The 26983-nt window shown below is 34.9% G+C and overlaps 1 protein-coding gene across 1 annotated transcript in view; it reads left to right on the top strand.

The window, feature by feature from the left end:
- CELF4 (CUGBP Elav-like family member 4) overlaps window positions 1–26983 on the top strand; it is a 1552143-nt gene that overhangs the window by 924922 nt on the left and 600238 nt on the right. The window contains 2 exon segments of the mRNA XM_053701051.1: window positions 18675–18698; window positions 18700–18724. Coding sequence (XP_053557026.1) covers window positions 18675–18698; window positions 18700–18724 — 49 coding nt within the window.

The following is a 26983-nucleotide window of genomic DNA, read 5'->3' as shown; positions in this document are numbered from 1 at the left end:
TATCTATCTAGCATATATCTGTCTATCTGTCTGTCTATCTATCATCTATTTATCTATCTATTCTAAATTTAATTTTTTTCTGACAAATGTCAGTTACATTTTCCTTCCTAATTGGAGGGTCTATATTGCCACTTTAAAACAGGATACATAGGAAAAATACATATGTCAGGGTTCTTATAATGGAACATTATTCAAAACATTTCTTTAAACTGCCCTGACATATGTATTTTTCATATGTGTCTTGTTTAAAAGCGGCAATATGGCCACCCTATTCCTAATACATCATGTGACAGCTATCAGCAAATCACAAAATGCATATATGTATATTTTGTGAATCTTGCTCATGCTCAGTAGGAGCTGTGCATATAAAACGATTGTGCACATTTAGATAATGGAACTTAATAGGAAAATGTAAAATTGTGTGCTCAATCATGAAAGTTTAATTTTAACTTGACTGTCCCTTTAAACAGAACTTTCAGCTGTAGCTACTATAAACATATTAAATTGGTTTGTAGAACTGTATCTTTCCAAACATTACTTTAATTTTTATTATACAAATACTGTTGTTTGGTTTCACTGATTCATTATTTTGTTTGACATCATTAAAGCACACATTTTCACATTTTCATCAGTAAAACATACATTTCTCTAATCAAAACACATGTAATCATTTTTCAAGATAATAATCTCTGTGTTTTCCTTTGATCATCCTTCTGCTGATTGTTTTATAATTTTGTTGTTATCTTCCTATGCCGTACCCAGAGGAAACTTTCAATGCATCATATTTGTTTCTGATGAAAGGCTTCTGAAATAATTTAATAAAAAAAATCTCCAAATTTATATTGTAGACTTCATTATAATCATAGAAAATAAATGGAAGGAAAATATGTCTTAAAAATTATAACAATTGCATAGAACCAGTATATGTTCTGTTTACATGGTAGTTTACAACGCTGATCAACAGAAAGATACAAAGATAGACATACAGACAGATATATTTAGACAGAGAGAGTGTTAGATAGATAGACAGATAGATAGATGATATATAGATAGATGATAGATAGATAGATAGATAGATAGATAGATAGATAGTTAGACAGATGATAGATGGATAGATACATAGATAGACAGATGGATAGACAGATGATAGATGGATAGATAAATAGATAGATAGATAGATGATATATAGATAGATGATATATAGATAGATAATAGAGATATGATAGATAGATAGATAGATAGATAGATAGATAGATTGCTAGATAGATAGATAGATAGATAGATAGATAGATGATAGATGGATAGATAAATAGATAGATAGATAGAAGATATATAGATAGATGATATATAGATAGATAATAGAGATATGATAGATAATAGAGAGATAGATAGATTGCTAGATAGATATATAGATTGCTAGATAGATAGATAGATAGATAGATAGATAGATAGATAGATAGATAGATAGATTATATGAATCCAAGATAGTAACACGCTGTGCAGGTGCGGGTTCAACAAACCACATAGAACAGTAAAAATCCAACCACTTTATTGCATACAATCAAAATCATGACGGTCATTACATCTGGTTGGATTTTTACAGTTCCATATGGTTTGTTGACCCCGCACCTGCACAGCGCGCTACTATCTTGGATTCATGTTGAACTTTTTGTTGTGGCGTGAATAGCAGTATCCGCCTATATTAGCAGCCTCTGCATTGGATCTTCCAGGGGGAGTGTCCCCACCCACGCTCCATTGTGCTGTTACACAGAGAATCGTCAACGAGACTGTAAGTGAGCGTTCCTACACACAGAGATTCTGATTGATAGATAGATAAGAAATAAATAGATAGACAGACAAATAAGAGATAGATATATAGATAGATAAGATAGATGATAGGTAAGAGATAGATTATAGATAGATAGATAGATAGATAGATAGATGATAGATAGATAGATAGATAGATAGATAGATAGATAGATAGATAGATAGATAGATAGATAGATGACAGACAAACCTCTTGAAAAGTAAAAAATGTTCTAAGGCAATTTCAAAGCCACTAAAAAATTAAAAAAAACCCTCTAAAAACAAATATGTATTTAAAAGAGATAGGAAAGTCTGTATTTTGACATTTGAGTAAATATCTATCTTTCTTGCAGTTTTTTCTATCAGTGAAATGACAATATAGAACAAATATTAATATTCAAATATTGCATTTAAATACTGATTTCCATAGACTTAAAAGGTACATAGGCATGCCATAAAGGGACATAAAAGGGAGGTGGCAAGAAATGAAAGTGACATGAACCCCATTTTTTTCTTTGAAAATTAAGAATTTTAAACAACTTTCCAATTGAATTCCATTGTTTCATTCTCTTGTTATCCTTTGTTGAAGGAACAGCAATGCACTACTGTGAGCTAGTAAAGCTTAGGAGCCAGCCTATTTTTGGTTCAGACCCTGGGTAGCACTTTTGATTGCAGTTGAACAATGTCAATGATAAATAGTGCTAATATTTTACATATATGTTAAAGAGCACCTTAGCAGGAAATGGCCAGCAACTGACACCCCTGTTTTCCCCCCATAGTAAAATTTTACCTATGAGTTTAACCTTATACAAAACTGTATTTTGTTATTCAGAATGTCCCTTTAACTTGCTTTATATTGTTGACTGGTTGCTATGCATAAGACAAACTGAGCAGTAACTATAAAAACTATAGCTAAAAGTCTGTTTAAAAAAAATCTTAGGAATAATAGTTGATAGTGATATCCTCACTAATTGCTTAGATCTACACCAAAGTGCATCTTAAAATGAAACACAGAGGATTGCTATCCTTATTCCAAATATTATTCACCTAATACCTTGTGCTACCCTCAGCCTTTAGAACTGAGATTTAACAGAAAATTGGCACTTGAAGCCGTCTTGTTTCTGTAAATGGCTGTCCTCCTATGTTTAATCAAAACTCTGCTTGTTTAAGCCTCCGCTTCTATTGAATTATAAAATAATAAAAAACATTAACTCAATTTAAAGAGGAAATGCTATGCTAGAGATAACTACATTTTGTTTATAGTGAGCGTCAACAAGGAGTTTTCAATACAGGGAGAGATAAATTATACAGGAATAAATACACTCAAGGTATGTGGCTCCGTTGTCTGAAAGCATTAGAGATATAGCAGTATGGTGTAATGCAATTTAATATAATAATTCAACAAGCCAGACAATGCCATGTTTAGAGACAAAGAATTTATGCTTTCTTGACAATCCGGGACTGATTATAGCCCATGAATTACCTCTAATGCTTTACAAAAGCAGCTACAAAAATGCATCAGTTTGTTAATGAGGGATTAGGAAGCAAAGAGTTGACAAAACATGTGTAATGTGTTGTATTTTAAATAGACTGTTTTGCATGTAAGTTTCCTAATGTTGCATGGAATGGGTTTTGGCATGATGCAAAGCGTTGTCAATTGGCTATGAAATAGGGACACAACTGGTTTGTCCATAAAATAATCTCCTTAAATGAGCAATTTATTGCAATATTAAGGTTTAAATGGATAGATAAATAGATAGATAGATATACATATAAACAGATAGAGATAGATAGATAGATAGATAGATAGATATATGGATTGATATGGATGCATAGACCAGAGGACTAGCTGATAAATATAGATGTAGAGGTAAAAATAAGAGCAAAATATATAGATAGACATAGATAGACATATAGATAGCCTTAAGATGGATAAACATAGGCACAAACACAGATGGACACAAAATGACTATAAGACACATTATACAGCTAGTGTGTTGTGAGACAAATGACAGGACAACTTTACCACTTTGGTGCAGAAAACATCAAGCTCGCAGAGTCCACTGGTGCAGCTGGACAGGTGAGGCAGCTTAGAGAATCAATCATATTTATTCTAATTGTATTGTAATAGTCCCTTAGGAGCTCAGTTCAAATGAGCCTGGCATTATTAAAATTTTAATGCTCAGTTTTCATAGCTGAATGAATATTTAAAGAGTATGTCCCGGTCTTAAGTTATGATGATGAAGAAATGAATGGGATGTCTTGTTTAATGCATCAGTACGTGTTGATGCGAAGAGGAGAGGCAGAATAGGAACGAGTGTTTTGGAATAATTAAATGATAGAGATAGACTTGGCAACACATTAATCTTAAAGAACGGAGCATATGAGTGAGCTCACAGTGTAAGGCACATAGCTACAATTAGATAGTCAGACATTTTATTATTTAATGAACCATTATAGTAAAAGGCCTTAAAGTGGCATTAACAGAGGTTTGTTTGTTTTCCTTTTTTTAAAGAATACAGGCCATATATAAATGGGCTATGCATATATTATACTCTGTATTTCAGAATTAAGGAATACATTTTACTTTTGAATAGCTGCTATTGTTTTTGCATCTGCCAGCCACCCCCCTGGGACCACTCTGCCCAGGACAAGTTGGACTCCACCCAACACCGCCCATGGTACACCCCTGCCCTCCCATTGCTGATCTACTTGCAAACTTCATATGGCCCATCTTCATCAAGTCTCCTCATCTTCCTATCCAAGAAGCGTTGGGCGGTATGGAAAGAACAGCAGAGCCTTTGGGAATAGAAGAATTCTTGGATTATTCCTAATGCTATCTTGATAATTTATTAAGACTATTATAGTTTTAAAGGAAATATGGACACAATGAGCCTCCTGGTTCTTTTCTGCAGTCAAAGTTTATATTTCCATTTTACTCTCTAGACAAAAAAAAACAAATCAAATGCAGTGGAAAAAAACTGCCATTTTTAATATTTCACAGATTAAATAATACTTTAACACAATATCCATTAATTAAATCCATAGGGTGACATACCAGTTATTTCACTGGGTAATAGTCAAAATTCTTAGTGAATGTAGGCCAGGGTTACTTTAGTTTTGGAGCAGGTAATGACTGTGTTAATACATGGGTTTTTCATATCACTGAAAATACCCAGCAGCCATTCACAAGTCTGCAGTACCAGATTTATATGAGAGCAGTTGAGCTAAGACTGCATCATACGGACGCCTGACGCCTTGCTAGAAACTCAATAAACTAATAGGAGGTACAAGTAGTTAGAATTCACAGCAAAATGGTTTGTAGCTGAACCGGAGCTCAACCCTTGGCCTTTCTCTATATCCATATCTACTGGATACAGGAGAATCAATACTAAGATGGATGGATCATGATGTGATTTGTGTGATATATGGAAAATAAGCTTTTGCAGTTGGGTTTGTCCAAATTCACTAAATCACTAGGGGAAAACTGGAGGAGTTAGTGATTTGTAAGGGTCAAGGCCTACCAGATAAGCTCTGTGATATTTTCTTATAGACCATAAAAATTATTCCCTTTTTTCAGTCCTTGCTGTCATGTTAAATGTAGGAACAACCAGTACAGGAAGAGGTTAATGCCTTGGCTAAGTGAAGGAGCTCAGGAAACAATCTTTAAAAAATTGTTCCAAATTATAAAATATAACCTGTGTGGAAGACAGGCAATGGTGCATAAAATTAAAACTCCAACAATAACCAGCTCTTGATTTTGCGTAAAAAGCAAAAGGTGGTTCATGTTTTGCTCCGTTGTCGAGATTTTTCTCAATGGTTATATGTTGTAATGTAAGACAACTTTGATGGTGCCATATAGGGACATAGTATTGTAAAAAGAAAATTCTGTAATGTGTTAAATAATGTTATTATTACACAGCAGCTTGCATACATTTAACCCCTGCAAAGGGGGGGGGATCCTCATTATGCAAATGTACTTAAATCACCACTGAATCTTGCATTGAATTAAAAAGTGCAGTGTTTTTTGTTAAACTAGTAATGTGTCAAATATTGTAAGTGCTCTATAGATAAAACGTTATGCTTTAATTTCAGTTAGATGTCATGTGTGGTTAGTGGTTTTTATAACCATAGGCAATATTTATAATAGGGGGTCTACAACTCACACAAGACAGATGAGAATCACAGAGAGGTACTGACTTGGAGATGTTTTTATATAAGAAAGAGAAAAGAGCAATAAAAAATTAGTCACATTAAGTGGGCATTCACTATTTAAGTGCGGTTTTGGTCAAAAACATTCATCCTTATGTTTTGTGTCTGTTATTCATGGATCCATTCATTCATCTGTTCTGCTCTTCATCCATTAGTCCATCACTGTGTGTTACATCTATCTATACATCCACCCATCCACCCATCTACCCATCTACCCATCCATTTATCCACCCATCCATCCACCCATCCACCCAACCATTCATTCACCCATCTACCCATCTATCCATCCACCCATATACACATATAAACATATACACACACAGATATACATATACAGATAGAAATACATACACACATCGAAATTTATTATACACACAGAAATACACAATATATAGAAATACATATACACACAGAAATATATATATATATACATAGAAATACATATACACACAGAAATATATATATATACATAGAAATACATATACACACAGAAATACATATACACATGGTAACCTCAGTAACCACCTTGAAATTACTAGAAATTTCTATTGTGTTGCTATAGAACAACATATTTAGAGGAGCCAATCTGGGCTTTAGTGTACAGACAACAAGGTTGCCCACAGTTATAAAGTTAGTATAAAATGCAGTGTTTTGCAGTTGTTATTTTATAAAGCCAGCTAAGCACAGCTATGTAGCATGGTCAGCATTGCAAAGTCAGCAGGTACATTTCAAGTTCTGAGAAACAGAAATTGCTCAATTTTCAGAGGTAAATTGCATGAAAATGAGGCAAAATAAATCATGAAAATACATTGTAAAGTTGTTTATTTATGTAAAACTAAAAATTTTCCTATAAAAATGTCAAGGCGTTTACTGTCACTTTAACCTTTCTTCTATTCATAAAGCACGAGTATGTTAACATTCCCTTCTGGTATTAATTCCTGTCACCTCTGCTCAGTGATTTTTTACACTTTTTCCCACCTTTTCCATAAGTTCTCTAGTAATTTCTATCTTTGTAAATAAAAGTCTAATGAGGCCAGTGAGTCATTGTAACTTACTTTGCAGCAGCATAAGATCGTTAAGGGTTAACCATTTCAGTATGACAATTAATCCACTTTGAAGTAATTGACGTTACACTTTTCCTTGCGACCCTCAAACACTACGTCTTGTGTTGCTGAGATATCCCCCCATCACAAAGCAAAAGCCTCTAATTATTCTCTTTCATCATGGCACCCAATAATTAGTGTAATTCATGTCAAGTTCCTCTTGATATTCATTACGGACACTGACTGGACTCTATAAAAAAACAATTCAAGTGCATCAATTAAGCTGCGCATCAAATGATAATATCTATTACATTCATTTTCACCTTAACTCCTGCCCGGCTCCCAGCCTTTCCAAGGCCACCGAAATTGCATCCAGTTGAGGCTCGCATTTTTTTCTTTCTTTTTCTTTTTTTTTTTTTTTTTTTTTTCTGCAACTCAGACAGACATTGTTTTTCCATGTTTTATGTTGTATGTTTCAAGTAATAATAATTAGTACTAAGGCTCCAATTCTGCACTACAAATATGAATATAAAAAATGTTAAAATAAATTAAAATCATTCTTATCTTAACTGAGTGGTTATTTAAAATGTTTGCTTTAAAATCTTATCTGGGCCACATTAATCAATGGGAAATTTGGTTATTTATACTTATTGTCCATGTTTTCATGTTTCCCCATATGTGTAAACAAACACACATAAATGCATAAAAATACACAAATGTATGCAAATACACAGGTGCACATACTTATACACAAATACTCCCCCACACATATATCCACACCCACACAGGTGACCCATTTAACACAAGAAAGTGACCCATTTAACACAAGCAATCATATCCATGGATTCTGTTTCTAGACAGAAATGTATCCAAACCATTTTTAAATGTATCTAAGGCATTGGCATTCACTACCTCCTTTGGTAATGAGTTCCACAATTTTATTGCTCTTAAAGTGAAAACATGTTTCCATTGCAGGAGATTAAATCTCCTTCCTCCATTCTCATGTAAAACTCCCCACATATAAATGCATACAAATACATACATACAAACACATACACAATTATACAGGCACACAATATGCATATAACCGCATACCCACACAAACATACAACCACTTGCATGTGCACACAAATACATGCATGCACAAACTCTAGACCACTTAAAAAGTACATAAGTGCAACATTAATTATTTAAGTCCCTCACAGTGCATGTAGAACAAATATTATCAATAACATATTTGGAAGATGTATTGCACATATTTAAATTGCAAATCAGTATTGTGACAAAGTATGCCCATTAATTTGTATATTGTCCAGGCATTGCTATTTTTTCAAAGCACCTCATATAGACCATGAACCCAAAAATAATGACTTGCTATGAATTGCTATTCAAAATTGTTATAATCAAACAATACACCCAAAATATATTTATATTGTTGTCCCAAATTATACTGGTCAAAATAGCCCATGGGGTTGCCATAACCTAGCCCTAACCAAAAAGTATTCCATACCTCACCATATCCATGCCAACCCCCCAATCTTAACTCTAAAACTGATTTAGCCTAACCCTAGCCCCAAGATCAGATTCAATCCTAGCCTTAGTTCTAACCTCAAACTCTCCTTGATCCCTAATCCAAACCTTAACCCCAAAATCAACCCCAGCACTAATCTTATCCAAATCTCTAACTTCTAACACAACCCTAATCCTAACCCCAAGCTCAAAACCCACCCTAGACCTAACCTCAAATTCAACTCTAGCCCATATCCTTAACATTAAATCCTCCTCTAGCCTTAATCGTAATTTAAGCCCTAACTTTAAAACCAACTTTAGCCCTTATCTTAACCATAGCTCTAACCTCTAATGCAAGCATAATCCTAAACCTAGTCGCAATCACAAAACCAATCCTAGCTCTAACCTCAAATTTAAACCTAGCCTTAATCCTAACCTCAAAGACTCCTCTAACCCAGGCAATAACCTCAAAACTAACTCTAGCTCTTATCCTAATCTTAGCCCTAATATCAAATTCAGATCTAGCCCTAATCCTAAACTCAAACCCTCCCCTAGCTCTAATCCTAAACCAAGTCTCAACTTAAAAATATAGTTTTAATTCTAAGATTTAAACAACAACACTTAAATAATTTTATTTCTGGCATTAACCCATAACTTTAATCATAATTCTACATGAGCCAGTCCTTATTTAAGGTTCTCTTTGAACATTACATGCAGTCGTGTACTTAGTTCATAATGTCATGTATATGTGTACCTTATTTTCGCCTATATTACGAGTTCTGCGTTAGCTTTAAAAAGCAGTGTTAAGGGGTCCTAATGCTGCTTTTTAACGCCCGCTGGTATTACGAGTATGGCAGGTACAGGTGTACCGCTCACTTTTCTTCTGCGACTTTTCCATACCGCAAATGCCCTTACGTCAATTGCGCATCGTATCTTTTTAATGGGATTTGGCTAACGCTGGTATTAAAAGTCTTGGAAGAAGTGAGCGGTACAGCCTCTACCTCCAAGACTCCTACTGCATATAAAAGTCAGTAGTTAAGAGTTTTATGGGCTAACGCCGGAACATGAAGCTCTCTTAACTACAGTGCTAAAAAGTACACTAACACCCATAAACTACCTAGGAACCCCTAAACCGAGGCCCCCCCTACATCGCAAACACTATAATAAAATTATTTAACCCCTAATCTGCCGACCGGACATCACCGCCACCTACATTATACCTATGAACCCCTAATCTGCTGCCCCTAACATCGCCGACACCTACATTATATTTATTAACCCCTAATCTGCCCCCCCAATGTCACCGCCACCTACCTACACTTATTAACCACTAATCTGCCGACCGGACATCGCTGCCACTATAATAAATGTATTAACCCCTAAACCGCCTCGCAAACACTATAATAAATGTTATTAACCCCTAATCTGCACCCCCACGTCGCCGCCACCTACCTACACATATTAACCCCTAATCTCCAGCCCCCAACGTCGCTGCTACTATAATAAAGTTATTAACCTCTAAACCTAAATCTAACCCTAACCCTAACACCCCCTAAGTTAAATCTATTTTTAATAAATCTAAATAAAATTTCTAAAGTTAAATAAATTAATCCTATTTAAAACTAAATACTTACCTATAAAATAAACCCTAATATAGCTAAAATATAACTAATAGTTACATGGTAGCTATTTTAGGATTTATATTTATTTGACAGGCAACTTTGTATTTATTTTAACTAGGTACAATAGCTATTAAATAGTTAATAACTATTTAATAGCTACCTAGTTAAAATAATTACAAAATTACCTGTAAAATAAATCCTAACCTAAGCTACAAATACACCTAACATTACACTATCAATTAATTAATTAATTAATTAAATAAATTAACTACAATTATCTAACATAAAATACAATTAAATAAACTAAACTATATTACAAAAACCCCCCACTAAATTACAAAAAATAAAAATATATTACAAGAAGTTTAAACTAATTACACCTAATCTAAGCCCCCTAATAAAATAAAAAAGCCCTGCAATATAATAAAATGCCCTATCCTAAACTAAATTACAAAGTAATCAGCTCTTTTACCAGCCCTTAAAAGGGCTTTTTGCGGGGCATTGCCACAAAGTAATCAGCTCTTTTACCTGTAAAAAAAACAAATACAAAATCCCCCCCAACATTACAACCCACCACCCACACACCCCTACTCTAAAACCCACCCGATTCCCCCTTAAAAAAAACTAACACTACCTCATTGAAGATCACCCTACCTTGAGCCGTGTTCACCCAGCCGGGCACAAGTGGTCATCCGATCCGTCCAGAAGTGTTCATCCGATGGGGCAGAAGAGGACATCCAGACCGGCAGAAGTCTTCATCCGATCGGGGCAGAAGAGGTCCTCCATCCAGCAGGTCTTCATCCAAGCAGCATCTTCTATCTTCATCCTTCCGGCGATGAGCGGCTCCATCTTGAAGACCTCCGGCGCGGAACATCCTCCTCGGCTGACGACTACCCAACGAATGACTGGTCCTTTAAATGATGTCATCCAAGATAGCGTCCCTCGAATTCCAATTGGCTGATAGGATTCTATCAGCCAATCAGAATTAAGGTAGGAAAAATCTGATTGGTTGATTTAATCAGCCAATCGGATTGAAGTTCTATCCGATTGGCTGGCTGGATCAGCCAATAGAATTGACCTCGCATTCTATTGGCTGATCCAATCAGCCAATCGGATTGAACTTCAATCCAATTGGCTGATTAAATCAACCAATCAGATTTTTCCTACCTTAATTCCGATTGGCTGATAGAATCCTATCAGCCAATCGGAATTCGAGGGATGCCATCTTGGATGACGTCATTTAAAGGACCAATCATTCGTTGGGTAGTCGTCAGTCGAGGAGGATGTATCGCGCCGGAGGTCTTCAAGATGGAGCCGCTCATCGCCCGAAGGATGAAGATAGAAGATGCCGCTTGGATGAAGACTTCTGCTGGATGGAGGATTCTTCTGCCCCGATCGGATGAAGACTTCTGCCGGTCCGGATGTCCTCTTCTGCCCCATTGGATGAACACTTAAGGAAGGATCGGATAACCACTTGTGCCCGGTTGGGTGAACACGGCTCAAGGTAGGGTGATCTTCAATGGGGTAGTGTTAGTTTTTTTTAAGGGGGGATCGGGTGGGTTTTAGAGTAGGGGTGTGTGGGTGGTGGGTTGTAATGTTGGGGGGGTATTGTATTTGTTTTTTTACAGGTAAAAGAGCTCATTACTTTGGGGCAATGCCCCGCAAAAAGCCCTTTTAAGGAATGGTAAAAGAGCTGATCACTTTGTAATTTAGTTTAGGATAAGGCATTTTTTAATATTTTGGGGGGCTTTTTTATTTTATTAGGGGGCTTAGATTAGGTGTAATTAGTTTAAACTTCTTGTAATATTTTTTTATTTTTTGTAATTTAGTGTTTGTTTTTTGTAATATAGTTTAGTTTATTTAATTGTATTTTATGTTAGATAATTGTAGTTAATTTATTTAATTAATGTATTGATAGTGTAGTGTTAGGTGTATTTGTAACTTAGGTTAGGATTTATTTTACAGGTAATTTTGTAATTATTTTAACTAGGTAGCTATTAAATAGTAATTAACTATTTAATAGCTATTGTACCTAGTTAAAATAAATTTATTAGTTATATTGTAACTATATTATGGTTTATTTTCTAGGTAAGTATTTAGTTTTAAATAGGATTAATTTATTTAATTTTAGAAATGTTATTTAGATTTATTAAAAATAGATTTAACTTAGGGGGTGTTAGGGTTAGGGTTAGACTTAGGTTTAGGGGTTAATAACTTTATTATAGTAGCGGCGACGTTGGGGGTGGGAGATAAGGGGTTAATAATTGTAGGTAGCTTGTGGCGACGTTGGAGGGGCAGATTAGGGGTTAATAAAGTTTATTATAGTGTTTGCAAGGCGGGAGTGCGGCGGTTTAGAGGTTAATACATTTATTATAGTGGCGGTGATGTCCGGTCGGCAGATTAGGGGTTAATAAGTGTAGGTGGTGGCGGCGACGTTGGGGATGGCAGATTAGGGGTTAATAAATATAATGTAGGTGTTGGCAATGTTAGGGGCAGCAGATTAGGGATTCATAGGGATAATGTAGGTGGCGGCGGTGTCCGGACCGGAAGATTAGGGGTTAATAGTATAATGCAGGTGACGACGATGTTGGGGGCGGCAGATTAGAGGTTAATAAGTGTAAGGTTAGGGGTGTTTAGACTCAGGGTTCATGTTAGGGTGTTATGTGTAGACTTAGAAAGTGTTTCCCCATAGGAAACAATGGGGCTGCGTTAAGAGCTAAACGTTGCTTTTTTTGCAGGTGTTAGGTTTTTTTTCATCCGTCTCATCCCCATTGTATCCTATGGGGAAATTGTGCACGAGCACGTAAGCAATGCTGGTATTACAGTCAGATGTGGAGCTAAATTTTGCTCAACGCTCACTTTTCTGATGTTAACGCAGCCATTCATAAAACTTGTAATACTAGCGTTGTTTAAAGTAAGCGCTGGAAAAAAAAGGAGCGTTAGCCCCGCAAGTTTTTACCGACAAAACTTGTAATCTAGCCATTTGTAAAGTCAGAAATAATTATATTTTAAGCCTACCCTGTTTTTAATATTTGTTTAAATAAAATAATATTATTATATTGCAGTTTATAATACAAATTAATAAAGATATTGCAGGAATGAACATTTTACACAGCCCTTACCTAGCGATAGTCCTTTTCTTTCCTAAACCCTTCCGTAATTATATCCTAGCTTTACCAAACTGTAACACTTCTAGAATTTTAACTTTCATTTTTTTTCTAACCCTAACTAAGCCCCAGTTCTGAGACCATAACTGTAACCCTAATTCTATGCCAAAACCTAACCTAACTGTTGTCAAACCCATACCTTAACCATAATTCAACCATAAGCCTAACTCTAACCCTACACCTAGCTGTAACTCAGCGCATCCCTATCTTACACCCACACCTAACCTTCATCCAACCCTACTCTAACCTAACTATTATTAACCCCAACCCTATTGCTTTTCTTTTATAACCTTAGCAAATACTTAGTCAAATGTTCTTTAAATTCTGTGATTTCTGTTTGGAGATATTACAATAAGTATTTAATAATAATGGTGACATGATGAGTAAATAAAAACTTTGAAGTGACAGTCAGTATTATCAGAAGTTATACCTTGGACAAACTTGTGTTTCTCAGATTCAGTATACTTAAGTTAAAATCTCTACATCTATACAATCACTGTTTGAGTCTTTTTATGTATAAGGAACACAATAGCTTGTATCATTTTAGCTAAACAAAATTATTTGCCAGAATGTTGCAGTCTCAAATAGAAAAAATAAGTGGCATTTAAAGCTTTGAGTGCAATGTTGTGCAGAAGACTATTTTGTCGGAGGAAAACATCTATTGAAGTGTAGTATACGAGTGCAAAATCTGTCCAAGGCAAAACTTTATTGCTGTGCAGAAGGCACTCACACTATCCAAAACTCTATTGCTGTGTAGTAGAGAACCATTCTGTCCAAATCAAAACTCTATTGCTGTGTAGTAGAGAACCATTCTGTCCAAATCAAAACTCTATTGCTGTGTAGTAGAGAACCATTCTGTGCCAAATCAAAACTCTTTTGCTGTGTAGTAGAGAATCATTCTGTCCAAATCAAAACTCTATTGATGTGTAGTAGAGAACCATTCTGTCCAAATCAAAACTCTATTGCTGTGTAGTAGAGAACCATTCTGTCCAAATCAAAACTCTATTGCTGTGTAGTAGAGAACCATTCTGTCCAAATCAAAACTCTTTTGCTGTGTAGTAGAGAACCATTCTGTCCAAATCAAAACTATATTGCTGTGTAGTAGAGAACCATTCTGTCTAAATCAAAACTTTATTGCTGTGTAGTAGAGAACCATTCTGTCCAAATCAAAACTCTATTGCTGTGTAGTAGAGAACCATTCTGTCCAAATCAAAACTCTATTGCTGTGTAGTAGAGAACCATTCTGTCCAAATCAAAACTATATTGCTGTGTAGTAGAGAACCATTCTGTCCAAATCAAAACTCTGTTGCTGTGTAGTAGAGAACCATTCTGTCCAAATCAAAACTCTATTGCTGTGTAGTAGAGAACCATTCTGTCCAAATCAAAACTCTTTTGCTGTGTAGTAGAGAATCATTCTGTCCAAATCAAAACTCTATTGATGTGTAGTAGAGAACCATTCTGTCCAAATCAAAACTCTATTGCTGTGTAGTAGAGAACCATTCTGTCCAAATCAAAACTCTATTGCTGTGTAGTAGAGAACCATTCTGTCCAAATCAAAACTCTTTTGCTGTGTAGTAGAGAACCATTCTGTCCAAATCAAAACTATATTGCTGTGTAGTAGAGAACCATTCTGTCTAAATCAAAACTTTATTGCTGTGTAGTAGAGAACCATTCTGTCCAAATCAAAACTCTATTGCTGTGTAGTAGAGAACCATTCTGTCCAAATCAAAACTCTATTGCTGTGTAGTAGAGAACCATTCTGTCCAAATCAAAACTATATTGCTGTGTAGTAGAGAACCATTCTGTCCAAATCAAAACTCTATTGCTGTGTAGTAGAGAACCATTCTGTCCAAATCAAAACTCTATTGCTGTGTAGTAGAGAACCATTCTGTCCAAATCAAAACTATATTGCTGTGTAGTAGAGAACCATTCTGTCCAAATCAAAACTCTATTGATGTGTAGTAGAGAACCATTCTGTCCAAATCAAAACTCTATTGCTGTGTAGTAGAGAACCATTCTGTCCAAATCAAAACTCTATTGCTGTGTAGTAGAGAACCATTCTGTCCAAAATCAAAACTCTTTGCTGTGTAGTAGAAGAACCATTCTGTCCAAATCAAAACTATATTGCTGTGTAGTAGAGAACCATTCTGTCTAAATCAAAACTTTATTGCTGTGTAGTAGAGAACCATTCTGTCCAAATCAAAACTTTATTGCTGTGTAGTAGAGAACTATTCTGTCCAAATCAAAACTTTATTGCTGTGTAGTAGAGAACCATTCTGTCCAAATCAAAACTATATTGCTGTGTATTAGACAAAAATTGTGTCCAAGGCCTAACTTTCATACTGCGTAGTAGACAATAATTTTTGCCCAAGGCAAAACATTGTTTGCTATGTGTTAGACACTCTATTACTGTGTATTAGACAAACACTCTGTCCAAGGGCAAAACTCTCTTGCTATGTAGAAGCATTATGTCTTTTTAAACAAATGATCCATTCTTTGTGTAGTGTCTATGGCTTATTTAACTCATTTAATATCAAGCAAATTGGAGTTGTAATAAAAATGTTCACATATCTGCTTTGAATATTTTAAACATTTAATTCAGTCACTGCATAGCTAAAGAATATTAACTTCTGCTTCTCAATGTTCCAATCATTTATTTTGTATAAGTGTGATAGAAAAAATGTATTTAATTATTTAGGAGGTTTTGCTCAAATAATCACATTTGAGCTTTAAATATACAGAGTTTTTTGGTGTTTTGTTTCCACAGTTTGTTTTCAATTTTTATTTTAGCTTTTTACATTTTATAAAATATTTTAAATAGCACATTGAAAATACACAGGAGTATTTTAGGGTCTACAGTATTTTTATTTGGAAGAATTCAATTTGCATACTCTCATGATCAAGCTAGAAATTGTGTAACTGTTTTTTTCTACCAAAAAGAACATATTCAAATAATTTTGCTATTGGAATATTTTTTTAATAGAATCAATGTTAATATTAGAAAATTAAATGTAATATTTGAAAATTCCATTCAGATGTTGGTTCTCATAAACCTACAGAGATATCTATAAAATTTTGATATTCAAACATTACATTTAATTTCTGAGTATTTTCAATATTAATATCTGATTTCTTTGAAAGGGGTTTATTCTTATGCTTAATAGAAGCTCATCTGATATTTATTCCCACAAAATTCTTCTTTAAAGTCTTTTAGAATTTTTGCAGATAAATAATAGAATTTTTGTAGATAAATCCTTGGATAAATATTTTTAAACAATTTGAATATGAAGGAATGGAATGTTGTAATGTTTATATTGGGGGAGAATTATTCCCAGAAAAAATAAATAGATAGCTCAATTAACATTTGAGATTTTTAGACTGTAATATATAGGGCTCAATTTAACAAACTGCTGGCATTAAAGGGACACTGAACCCACATTTTTTCTTTTGTGATTCAGATAGAGCATGCAATTTTAAGCAACTTTCTAATTTATTTATTATCAATTTTTCTTCGTTCTCTTGCTTTCTTTATTTGAAAAAGAAGGCATCTAAGCTATTTTTTTGGTTCAGAACTATGGAAAGCACTTGTTTATTGGTGGGTGAATTTATCCACCAATCAGCAAGAACAACCCAGTTTGTTCACCAAAAACGGGCCGGCATCTAAACTTACATTCTTGCATTTCAAATAAAGATACCAAGAGAAGTGAAGACAATTTGATAATAGGAGTCAATTAGAAAGTTGCTTAAAATTGCATGCTTTATCTGAATTACAAAAGAGAAAAAATTTGGGTTCAGTGTCCCTTTAAACCGTTTGCACCCAGTCTTGCGGTGAGCAGACAGCAGTACGCTGCCTTTATTTAACAATGCATAATCCGCTGATTGTGCAATGCTACTACTCGCTTGCACGCGGCCAATCACGCAGGAGGTGGCTGTCAATCATCTCAATTCGATTGGATTGTGTGTCACAGTTAGGTTAAGAAGCAGTGATCTTTAGAGTGTTGCTACTAACTCGTGTTTCAGGCTTGCAGCTTGGTAAATGGAGCCCATAATGTTTCATGATGTGTAGTTAAAAAATAAATAAATTATAAACTCATTGTTTATTTTTCTTAAAACTGTGCTTGTCTTGCACTCCCTGGAGACAACAAAAAAGCAAATTCTGTCATCTAGATTCTATTATACTCCTTGAAATTCCTGGTAGAATTCATGTTTCTGGTGTCTTTTGCTCTAGCCAGTTAGGAACAGATGTAAATGAATCTGTTTGACAATCTAACCAATCACTTTGTAGAGTATTACAGGCTCAGGGGAATTTCACCATAGTTAAGTATGAGCGAAGACACTCTAGCCTGTACAAGGAATAAGAAAAAAACATACTTACAGTATAGGAAGTACTTTTGGGTGCTATTCATGCTGAAGTATTAGGTTACCCCTGTAGAACCATCCTTCAGTCATAAATCTACCTTAACTTGAGAACAATATCAAGCGTGTCCTCTGTATGTTACATGCGACATCAAAATGGCCCACAACAGGTTGAGCCATGGGTATAGTTAAAATACATCATTGCAACGCATTTCTTACCATGTAGCTGTTTCATTTGCTTATATACCTGACAAAACAGCTTTGTGCTGAAAAACGCGTTGCAATTGTTATTAATAAAAACTAAGCCCTGAAGACATTTGTTAACAAAGAAATTTCAAACAACTTCAAGGGGCCGATTTATCAAGGGCCTAATGACCCCTGATGCCCTAATTTCAGAGATCGGCGCCGGAAACAGCAGTTATGAAGGCAGCGGTCTTAAGACCGGCTTCTCCATAACGTGTCCGCTGCCTATGAGGTTGTGGTCTGCAATCCGCCCGATCACATGCAATTGGGTTGATTGACACCCCCTGCTAGCAGCCGAATCTGCTTGTGCAATGATAAATCCCGACAGGGTATGCTGTCTGCATTCATCGATGTCTGTCGTACATGATCCGCTGAGCGGATTCATGTTGGACAGACCGATGATAAATCGATGATAAATCGGGCCCGCATGAGTGAATATTGGATGGAAATTTAATTTTTAGTTGTTTTTCCTCATGAAGAATAAATTGACATTTTATTGTCTTTGAACATGTCTAGTATTAACTTTTTTAAATGTAACTAGTGTAAATGTAATAATGTAATGCATCGATGTAGCTAAATAAAGCCTCACTTTAAGTAAACCTCAGTGTCTCAGCCTGACATCCATATGACATTTATGAAATTACTGCACATTTTCCATATGCTACTTAGTCAGCTTCACCATCTAACCAAGTTTTGTCTTTTTTTTTCTTTTTCAGATGAACAGACCCATCCAGGTGAAGCCCAGCTGACAGCGAGAGTCGAGGAGGTAGTTGTCTATATTGCTCCAAGCTTTATTTCTCTGTAGAGTGACTTCATTTAACCCCTTGGCTGCCAGAGAGAGCTGGCAACTCATTGACATGCAATTCGCTGCAGAGCTCACTCACAGACAAGAGGGTTTGAACTGTATCAGACATAAGCTGATCAATTAGTAATAAAATCACTGCCAAATAAATTCCCTCTGCATTATAGGATCTTGTTTTTTATTCCAATTTTCTTTTTGCACATTCAATTATTATTAGATTTTAAAAGGCAGCAGGTGCCAAATATTGTCTTGGAAACCAATAACTACTTAGATTTTTAGAAAGTTGAAATAAATCCAGATTTTCTTGAAGGTTGAGAATAAAAAAAAAGTTTTTAAAGAGCTTTTGCTTTAACATTTTATCTGCCTCACTGGTTTGATATTGCTTTGTCAGAGAAAGGGGTCAGAATATTATGTTAGTTCTAATGATATCATAAGGGCCTCTGCTTATATGTGTCTTTCAAAGTAATTTTATGACATTAAAGGGACTTTAAACTTATCATTATTTCATTATTTAAATTGCCCATTTTTCTTGCCATTTTATATTTAAAAACTGGGTTTTGACCACTCCATCCTGAAAGGGGTAAAGTACATCTTAAAGGGCCATGATACCCAAATGTTGAAACATTCTAAAGTGATGCAGCATAGCTGTAAAAAGCGGACTAGAAAATATCACCTGAACATCTCTTTGTAAAAAAGAAATATATTTTACCTCAAAAATTCCTCAGTAGTCACATCCCATTGTAAAGGACTTCTAAGTAGCAAATCAGTATGTCTGTCCCGGGACAGGCAAGGGAGTGAGCTTTGTGCACACTCATCTTATTTCCCTATTCAGTTTAAGGAAGTTTACTATGAAATCTCATGACAGTTAAGTGAAATCTCATGAGATCACAGTAAAAGAGTTCATGACCTCAGCACTGTTGATGCTGATTGGCTGCTGTTCATTTCTTCATATTTTTTTTTACCTGCAGCTGGGAGCAGCTGAGTATAACTTTTACACAGAACTTACTCTGCTGAGCTGAGGAAGTTGTGAGGTAAAATATCTTCCTTTTTTACATAGAGATGCTCAGGTGATATTTTCCTGTCAGATTTTTACAGTTATACTGCATCAGTTTCAGGTGATTTAGCATATGAGTATTATGTCCCTTTAGCAGAATTACAAAATGCTGCACAGTTATTGCTAGATCATTGTGGGTGCTAATATATTTATATCCCTTATTTTACAGTATAATATTAAAATACTGAAGAGGTATTCAAGAGTTATGTCCACTTTAATAAAATGTCAGTTCACCTAATTTACAAAACATTTTTTTTTGCAAATGATTTGCAATTTAGTGTTCATTGTGACTGTAACTATTCATATAAAACAATAAGTTTAATGTCCCTTTAATATAAAACAAAATAACATAAAACACTTATATTTGTAAATTGTCTCTCATAGCAGAATAATAACGATATTATAGCATTATTATTACATATCTGTATATTGCTAAAAGTAATGCAAGATAAATCTGTTGTATGTGTTTGTCTAACAGTAATGTGTTTATTGCAATCAAGCAATACCCTTTAAAGGGACATTAAACACTTTGAGATGGTAATATAAAATGATAAATTGTATATAATAAAACAACTCTGCAATATACTTTCATTATTTATTTTGTCCTCTTTGCCTGTAATTCCATTCTGAAATTGTGAGCTTTTCAGTTCCTGTTAGAAATGGAAGTGCAGAACACTGTTAAATCCAGCACAACCATTGGCTGCACAATCTAGTGACCTATTTATAACTGTCTCTAATTGGCCACAGAAGAGAAGGTAACACAAGTTACAACATGGCAGCTCCCAGTGTTTTATAGAGACTAAAATTTTACACTTATTTTGTCACTTTTTAAACAACTAATGAAACTTTAAAAAATACATCTACATGTTAGTAATGGACTAATCTTTTCTATGAATGCATCATTCTATCTAGCATGTACGTAGTGTTTAATGTCCCTTTAACAAAAATGTGTCCAGTTTTCATATACAGCTTACTGAGTATTATTTAGCTATAGCATCACATATATATTTTTTGTGTTGCTAGAAATGCCTTGCGAGAGTCATATTATTACTTTTTTCAGTGGATATCCAGGGCATTTCTAGTATTTAGAATTTACATTTGTATCATTGTTGATACATTCAGGTGTCTGACATATTGCAAAATGTAAACCCTTTACAATTATTTATCAATAGGCGGTAACTCAGTTACAGCTTGTGTTACTTGTAGGTGCACAGCGACACCACGCTATTGAAAGTCACAGCCGTTACTTTTTAAAGCAGACACAAAATAAAATCTCCATCCTTTTGCTACTAATTGCACTCTGTCAATACCTGAGCTAATGAAAATAAATAGAGATTAACCATATCACTGAGAATGAATGTTGATTTATTCTCAATTACACATTACAACAATGTTCACGTGTTTGAGAATTCTATTTGAAATTTATAAGTGTCTGCACTGTATTACAGAACCAATATAGCATCCATGTATGTTGCAAGTTATCTGTAGGCAAGATCCAAATGTAAGCCATTTCCAAGTATATCATTACTGTATGTAGCAAGACTATTGCTATTGAATGTTATATGGATTAATGTATAAATGGTATGTGCTCTCTCAAATGATTGATTGGTCCTGCAATAAAAAAATACTCACATAAAACACAGGACTTTGAGTTAGCTCAATACATCTTGGAAATATAAAATCAGTGTAGTGCATTAATCAGAAGCAGACCCCTCAAGTAAAAAAATACAACCTATTATTATTTTGGGGTATTTCATAAAGTAGTGAATTGGTCTCTTGTGTTAAATTGTGTACATGAACATAATAATTCAACAGATTAACTAATGTGGACTTTTCATTCACAGTAAATCTACACCACTAATTAATGACATAAACTTCCATACTACATTCTGTTGGATAGGTAATGACCAATCAGAAAATGAACAATCTCTGTTTGGAGTACAGATATGGAGAAATGATCTGTACACAAAGTGTTAGCTCAGATAATGTAGGGGTCTCATATCTCCTTTCTTTCTTACAACCTCATGGGACAAAGTTCTTATATTGAATCAAAAAGGGATGTAAACTCAGCGAGATTTTGCAACTTCAATTTCTCTCATACATCACAAGCATTGACTCTTTGCCCCCAGACTGGATTACTCAGCTGATTTACTCCCTCTCAGTAACAGGCATGACCAGATATCTTCCTATTAATTGCATATTCAATACTTAACCAGCAAAAAAATGATGCTGACTTGCAATATTGCTGTACCATAAAAGAGAAGGCCCATCCATTTACATAAGAAATAATAATGTATGGAGAGTAAATACAATTACCAAAAAAGAAAACTGTATATGACATAAGTGCCTGAGCTACACATAGCTATTGGAAAACTGTATATCACGGAGAGACTTAAATGCCAATGCAGTGATATAGATATAAATCCAGATCATTTCAATGAGATGCATTTTGTACAAAAACAAACAAAGGACACATTTTATAACACATAAGTAGCACAAATGACAAACATTCTAAACTTTGTCCAATCTGTCTCCAGCAATTTAGCCTACAGAGTATCTATATACATATTCAAAATAAGTGTGGATCCCTTAATTGTAATTGTCAAAACCATTAGCACTGGAAAGAGGTTCAAGTTATTTGTGACCATATATTTGTATTTTTCTAAATTGTATCTCTTATTTTAGGCAGGTTTTTATCTTAACTACAGGTCTTCCTTCTCTGGCTAATTGTGGAATAAAAAAATGAAATTAAAAAAGACAAAAAAAGTAGTGCTTTACATTTTGATATTTTTTATTGAATGAATAAATATAACAATATAATTTTAATAAAATTGAAACTAACATACCATTAGTAATGCTTATTGATTTATGGGTAGCTCGTACTAATTGTCAATGAGCTTTCAAATACTCTTTTAACCAATGAGCATAAGGAAAATAATCTATCAGCCAATGAGCATTAAAGTAAGTGCACAACTGATACAGCTGTATTTGTTTAAATTTAATTTTAAACACTTATACAATAAATAGATATTCTGCATGTCTATATGCTTCTCTTTCATTGTTACAAATGCTACTGCCATATACTATTAAAGGGACAGTCTACTCCAGAATTTGTATGTTTTAAAAAGATAGATGATCCCTTTATTACCCATTCCCGAAGTTTTGTATAACCAACACTGTTATATTAATACACTTTTTTACCTCTGTGATTACCTTGTATCTAATCTCTGCAGACTGCCCCTTTATTTTAGTTCTTTTGTCAGACTTGCATTTTAGCCAATCAGTGCCCTCTCATAAGTAATTCCACATTCCCAAGAAGAGCACAGCACAGAGGGTTGGGTGCACGGGAGACCAAGGGCACTGCCACAGCCCTCCAATATACAGCAAACACAAGTAGGACTCCAGCACTCCAATAATATAAAAGACAATATTTATTAGAAAGCAACGTTTCGGGGTCACAGCCCCTTATTCATGCTCTATCTATAAGTAACTCCACGGACATGAGCAGAATGTTCTCTGTATGGCGCACATGAACTAACGCCCTCTAACTGTGAAAAATTGTCAAATGCATTCAGATAAGAGGTGACCTTCAAGGGCTTAGAAATTAGCACATGAGCCTACCTAGGTTTAGCTTTCAACTAAGAATATCAAGAAAACAAAGCAAATTTGATGATAAAAGTACACTGGAAAGTTGTTTAAAATTACATGCCCTATCTGAATCATTAAAGTTTACTTTTGACTTAACTATCCCTTTAAGACGTGCACACTTCTGAACTATCCCTTTAAGACGTGCACACTTCTGCTACATTTAATAAAAGAGAGAAATAGGCACATGTAATAATATAACTAAATTAGAAAGTTTTTCTTTTACAATTACACGCTCTATCTGTATCATAAAAGTCTCATTTTGACTTGCATTTAAGATATTTAAGATATGCAGAAATAAAATCTGCATACTTTAAATGGCACCTTGTCATGCAGTTCCCAAATAGGGCTGGAATTAATATGAATAAAATACAATTCATCTTTTCTATGTACCTTTAATGTATATTTAAGCTTTCTATTGCACAAAATCTAAATAATGAGCTAAATAAATACACTAATGTCATGGGTTGAATAAATGTATCTAACAAGCTCCGAATGGTGCTATCTAACAAGCTCCGAATGGTGCATGATGCCCCCCGTGTTTCTGGCGAGCCTGCAGGTTCGCCAGAAACAGCAGTTATGAAGCAGCGGTCACAAAGGCCGCTGCTCCATAACCCTGTCCGCCTCATCAGAGCAGACAGACAGGGTTATGGAGGCGAGAGGGTCTTTGTGGACTCGCCGGAATTCAACCCGATCGAGTACGATCGGGTTGTTTGGCACCCCCTGCTGGCGGCCGATTGGCCGAGAGACTGCAGGGGGGCGGCGTTGCACCAGCAGCTCACAAAAGCTGCTGGTTCAATGCTGAATATGGAGAGCGTGTTGCTCTCCGCATTCAGCGATGTCTGTCGGACCTGATCCACACTGTCGGATCAGGTCTGACAGACATTTGTTAAATAGACCTCTAAGTCTAAAGGTATGAATTGTACTCGCCAGTAATGTACCCCAATGACACAGTTTACCTGTTGGAGTGTATTAGGTTGTTTTAAAATAACTGCTTTTTTTCTGTAAAAACTGGAGCCTACATAGAAATTGTCAATACTGCATGATTGAAAATAGAAAAGATTTGTAAACAAGATTCTACAGCAGAAATCAACCCACTGGTGGTGAGAGAGACTGAGAGCCATAACCCATTTTGGCCTTGATTAAAAGCGGAGGGCTAATTTATCCCGTGCCATAACAAGTGCTTGGTTATTGGTACCTCGCAAGCTCACTGTAGCAATTAGCACTCAAACCTCTTTTAAAAAATAAAATAAAAATAGTAGCATTTTTTATTTAAAAAAAATAATAACTGCACTAGGCAGTTTTTGGGAACTAAAGTTGGTGGCTGTGGGGGTGTTTAGAAATAGTCTATGGAGACTGTGTGTTCCCTGTAAATATATATGTATATGAATAAATACATATACTGTATATTTAAGTGTTACTATGTATATATGCACATATTAACACATAAATATATATGTATATAATCATACACATATATATTTTACACTTTGCCTGCCCATCGCTGCACAACTTACCCCTTTCGCTGCCCTAGTTCTCATGCCATGTCTGACAGCATGAGAATGAGGCTTCCGTTGGAGCCTAAAGAAACGCGTTCTTGTGTAGCACAATGTTTCCCGTGCATGCACTGCTATTACTCAGGGGGCGCAAATATCTCTTTAGCGAAAACGATATCTTGCGCTCCACTTTTAATTTGGCCCTTAAAAGAGTATACACACAACTGTTTTGAATACAATAAACTATTATAAGCTACTTGGTTAAGTACCTTTTCCCTTTAAATATTTATCAATAGGAATATAGACAAATGAAATGGATCCGCTAATTCTTATATGTCAATATTTTCTTCTTTCAATTATATTTAGTAAATTGATTTGTTACTTTATTCAATACATTCTTACCAACTCTGCAGGGAAATAGTGTACAACTGTTCTTGTGGTTGTAGCAGATTTCCTGTAGCTAAACAAACTTTATATTGCTTTCTCCATCCTAATAAATTTGACATTATTATATTCTGAATAAACTGTTTTTTTTCCACCAACTGCTAAAAAGAGATTTGCATAGAAGACACAATAAAATTCAGACTTTTTACAATGAAAAAGTAAAAAGAAAAACTGCTAAAACTTTGTAAAAGGCACAAGCTGTAAATAGTCCCTTTAATGTCCTGATTATAGCGGCAGTAACGATGAGCAAGACAAATTGCTCTGTGCTGCCATTTTATGTAACCATCTGCATAGGTGTTAGGCATTTACTGTCATTGTTATAGGACAAGTGCAGATTCAAACTGCTTCGTTTACATTGACTGTGATAATGCTTCATAAGTTTGCCGCTCTTGGAATAGAACCAATATTGAGAAGTCAATTGATTTGAGCTGCAAAGTACAGTAAGCAGAAAATTGTGAATTAATATGCTTAGGTTGTTGTTTTTTTATGAAATATGTTTTTTGAATGCAAAACAAAATAATGTAATCAGTTAACCCCTTTGTACCAATTGCAGCAGACCATGTGATATCTTAACCCTTTGTACTAGAAAGGGCTTTACAATTCTGTACAATTACAGATCCTGCAGCTAAGGGGTTAAATGTGGATCATACAAACGCTCTGTTCTTCAGTTTCTTTTCTTTTTTTGTGGTTTTCATTATTCGTAATCATTCATGTCTGCCCAGCATTAGTCTAAATGATAAAGGCATCATTTCAAACAGCAGATTATATAGAAACTGCTTACATAGAAAATGAACAGGCTGTACTAGTTAATGATTTTTTAAGTGAAGCTGTAAATTTAACCACATATGCAATACATGGCCCCAAATTCTAATACATTTCCAGTCTCTTCACTGCTGAAAGGACTAAATAATTTAAAATTTGTGTATCCATAGCAGTTTATATTGAGGACAGAGTAGTGAGGATATTATAAATGGCAGGGTTATGCTGGGGGACTGTCACATGGCTGGGGTTTGTCATAAGGTTATCATAGAGGTCATCCCCTCCTTGTTGCTGATCAAGGGCCAGATTACAAGTGGGGTGCTAATTAATGCTCCAGACCAAGCGTTAATTGTGCTAGAAGTAAGCTTTTTGCGCTCGTTGAAACTAAACTGTTTTCATTCTCGGGGTAACCCATCGTGCGCAAAAGCTGAACTTGCGTATAAATATTCTTTTACATGTTTTCATGTACTTAACAGCAAAGGGCTCCCATGCACTGATATAAATATCCATACATATATACACATATAAATACATTAATACAAATGTACACACATATATAGACATATATATATATACACATATCCACCTTTAGAGATATATATGTATCCCATTGTTAAAGCCCTTTACAGACTTTATTTTCCCTAACACCTGAGATTTCGTATGTTTGAGCCCTTATAACTTATGTGTGCAATACTTTCTTAAATCATTTTTATTAGATAGTGTTATTATGAGTCTAACTATACTTTGTTATGTATTTTTGATGTTTTGTGCAACTTTTCTGTTTTGCAAACAGTTAACCAGAGCAATGAATTCACGGTAATCATT

Source organism: Bombina bombina, chromosome 2 (assembly GCF_027579735.1).
Source record: "Bombina bombina isolate aBomBom1 chromosome 2, aBomBom1.pri, whole genome shotgun sequence".
Classification (NCBI taxonomy): Eukaryota; Metazoa; Chordata; class Amphibia; order Anura; family Bombinatoridae; genus Bombina; species Bombina bombina.
This window is presented reverse-complemented; position numbering and strand designations above follow the sequence as displayed.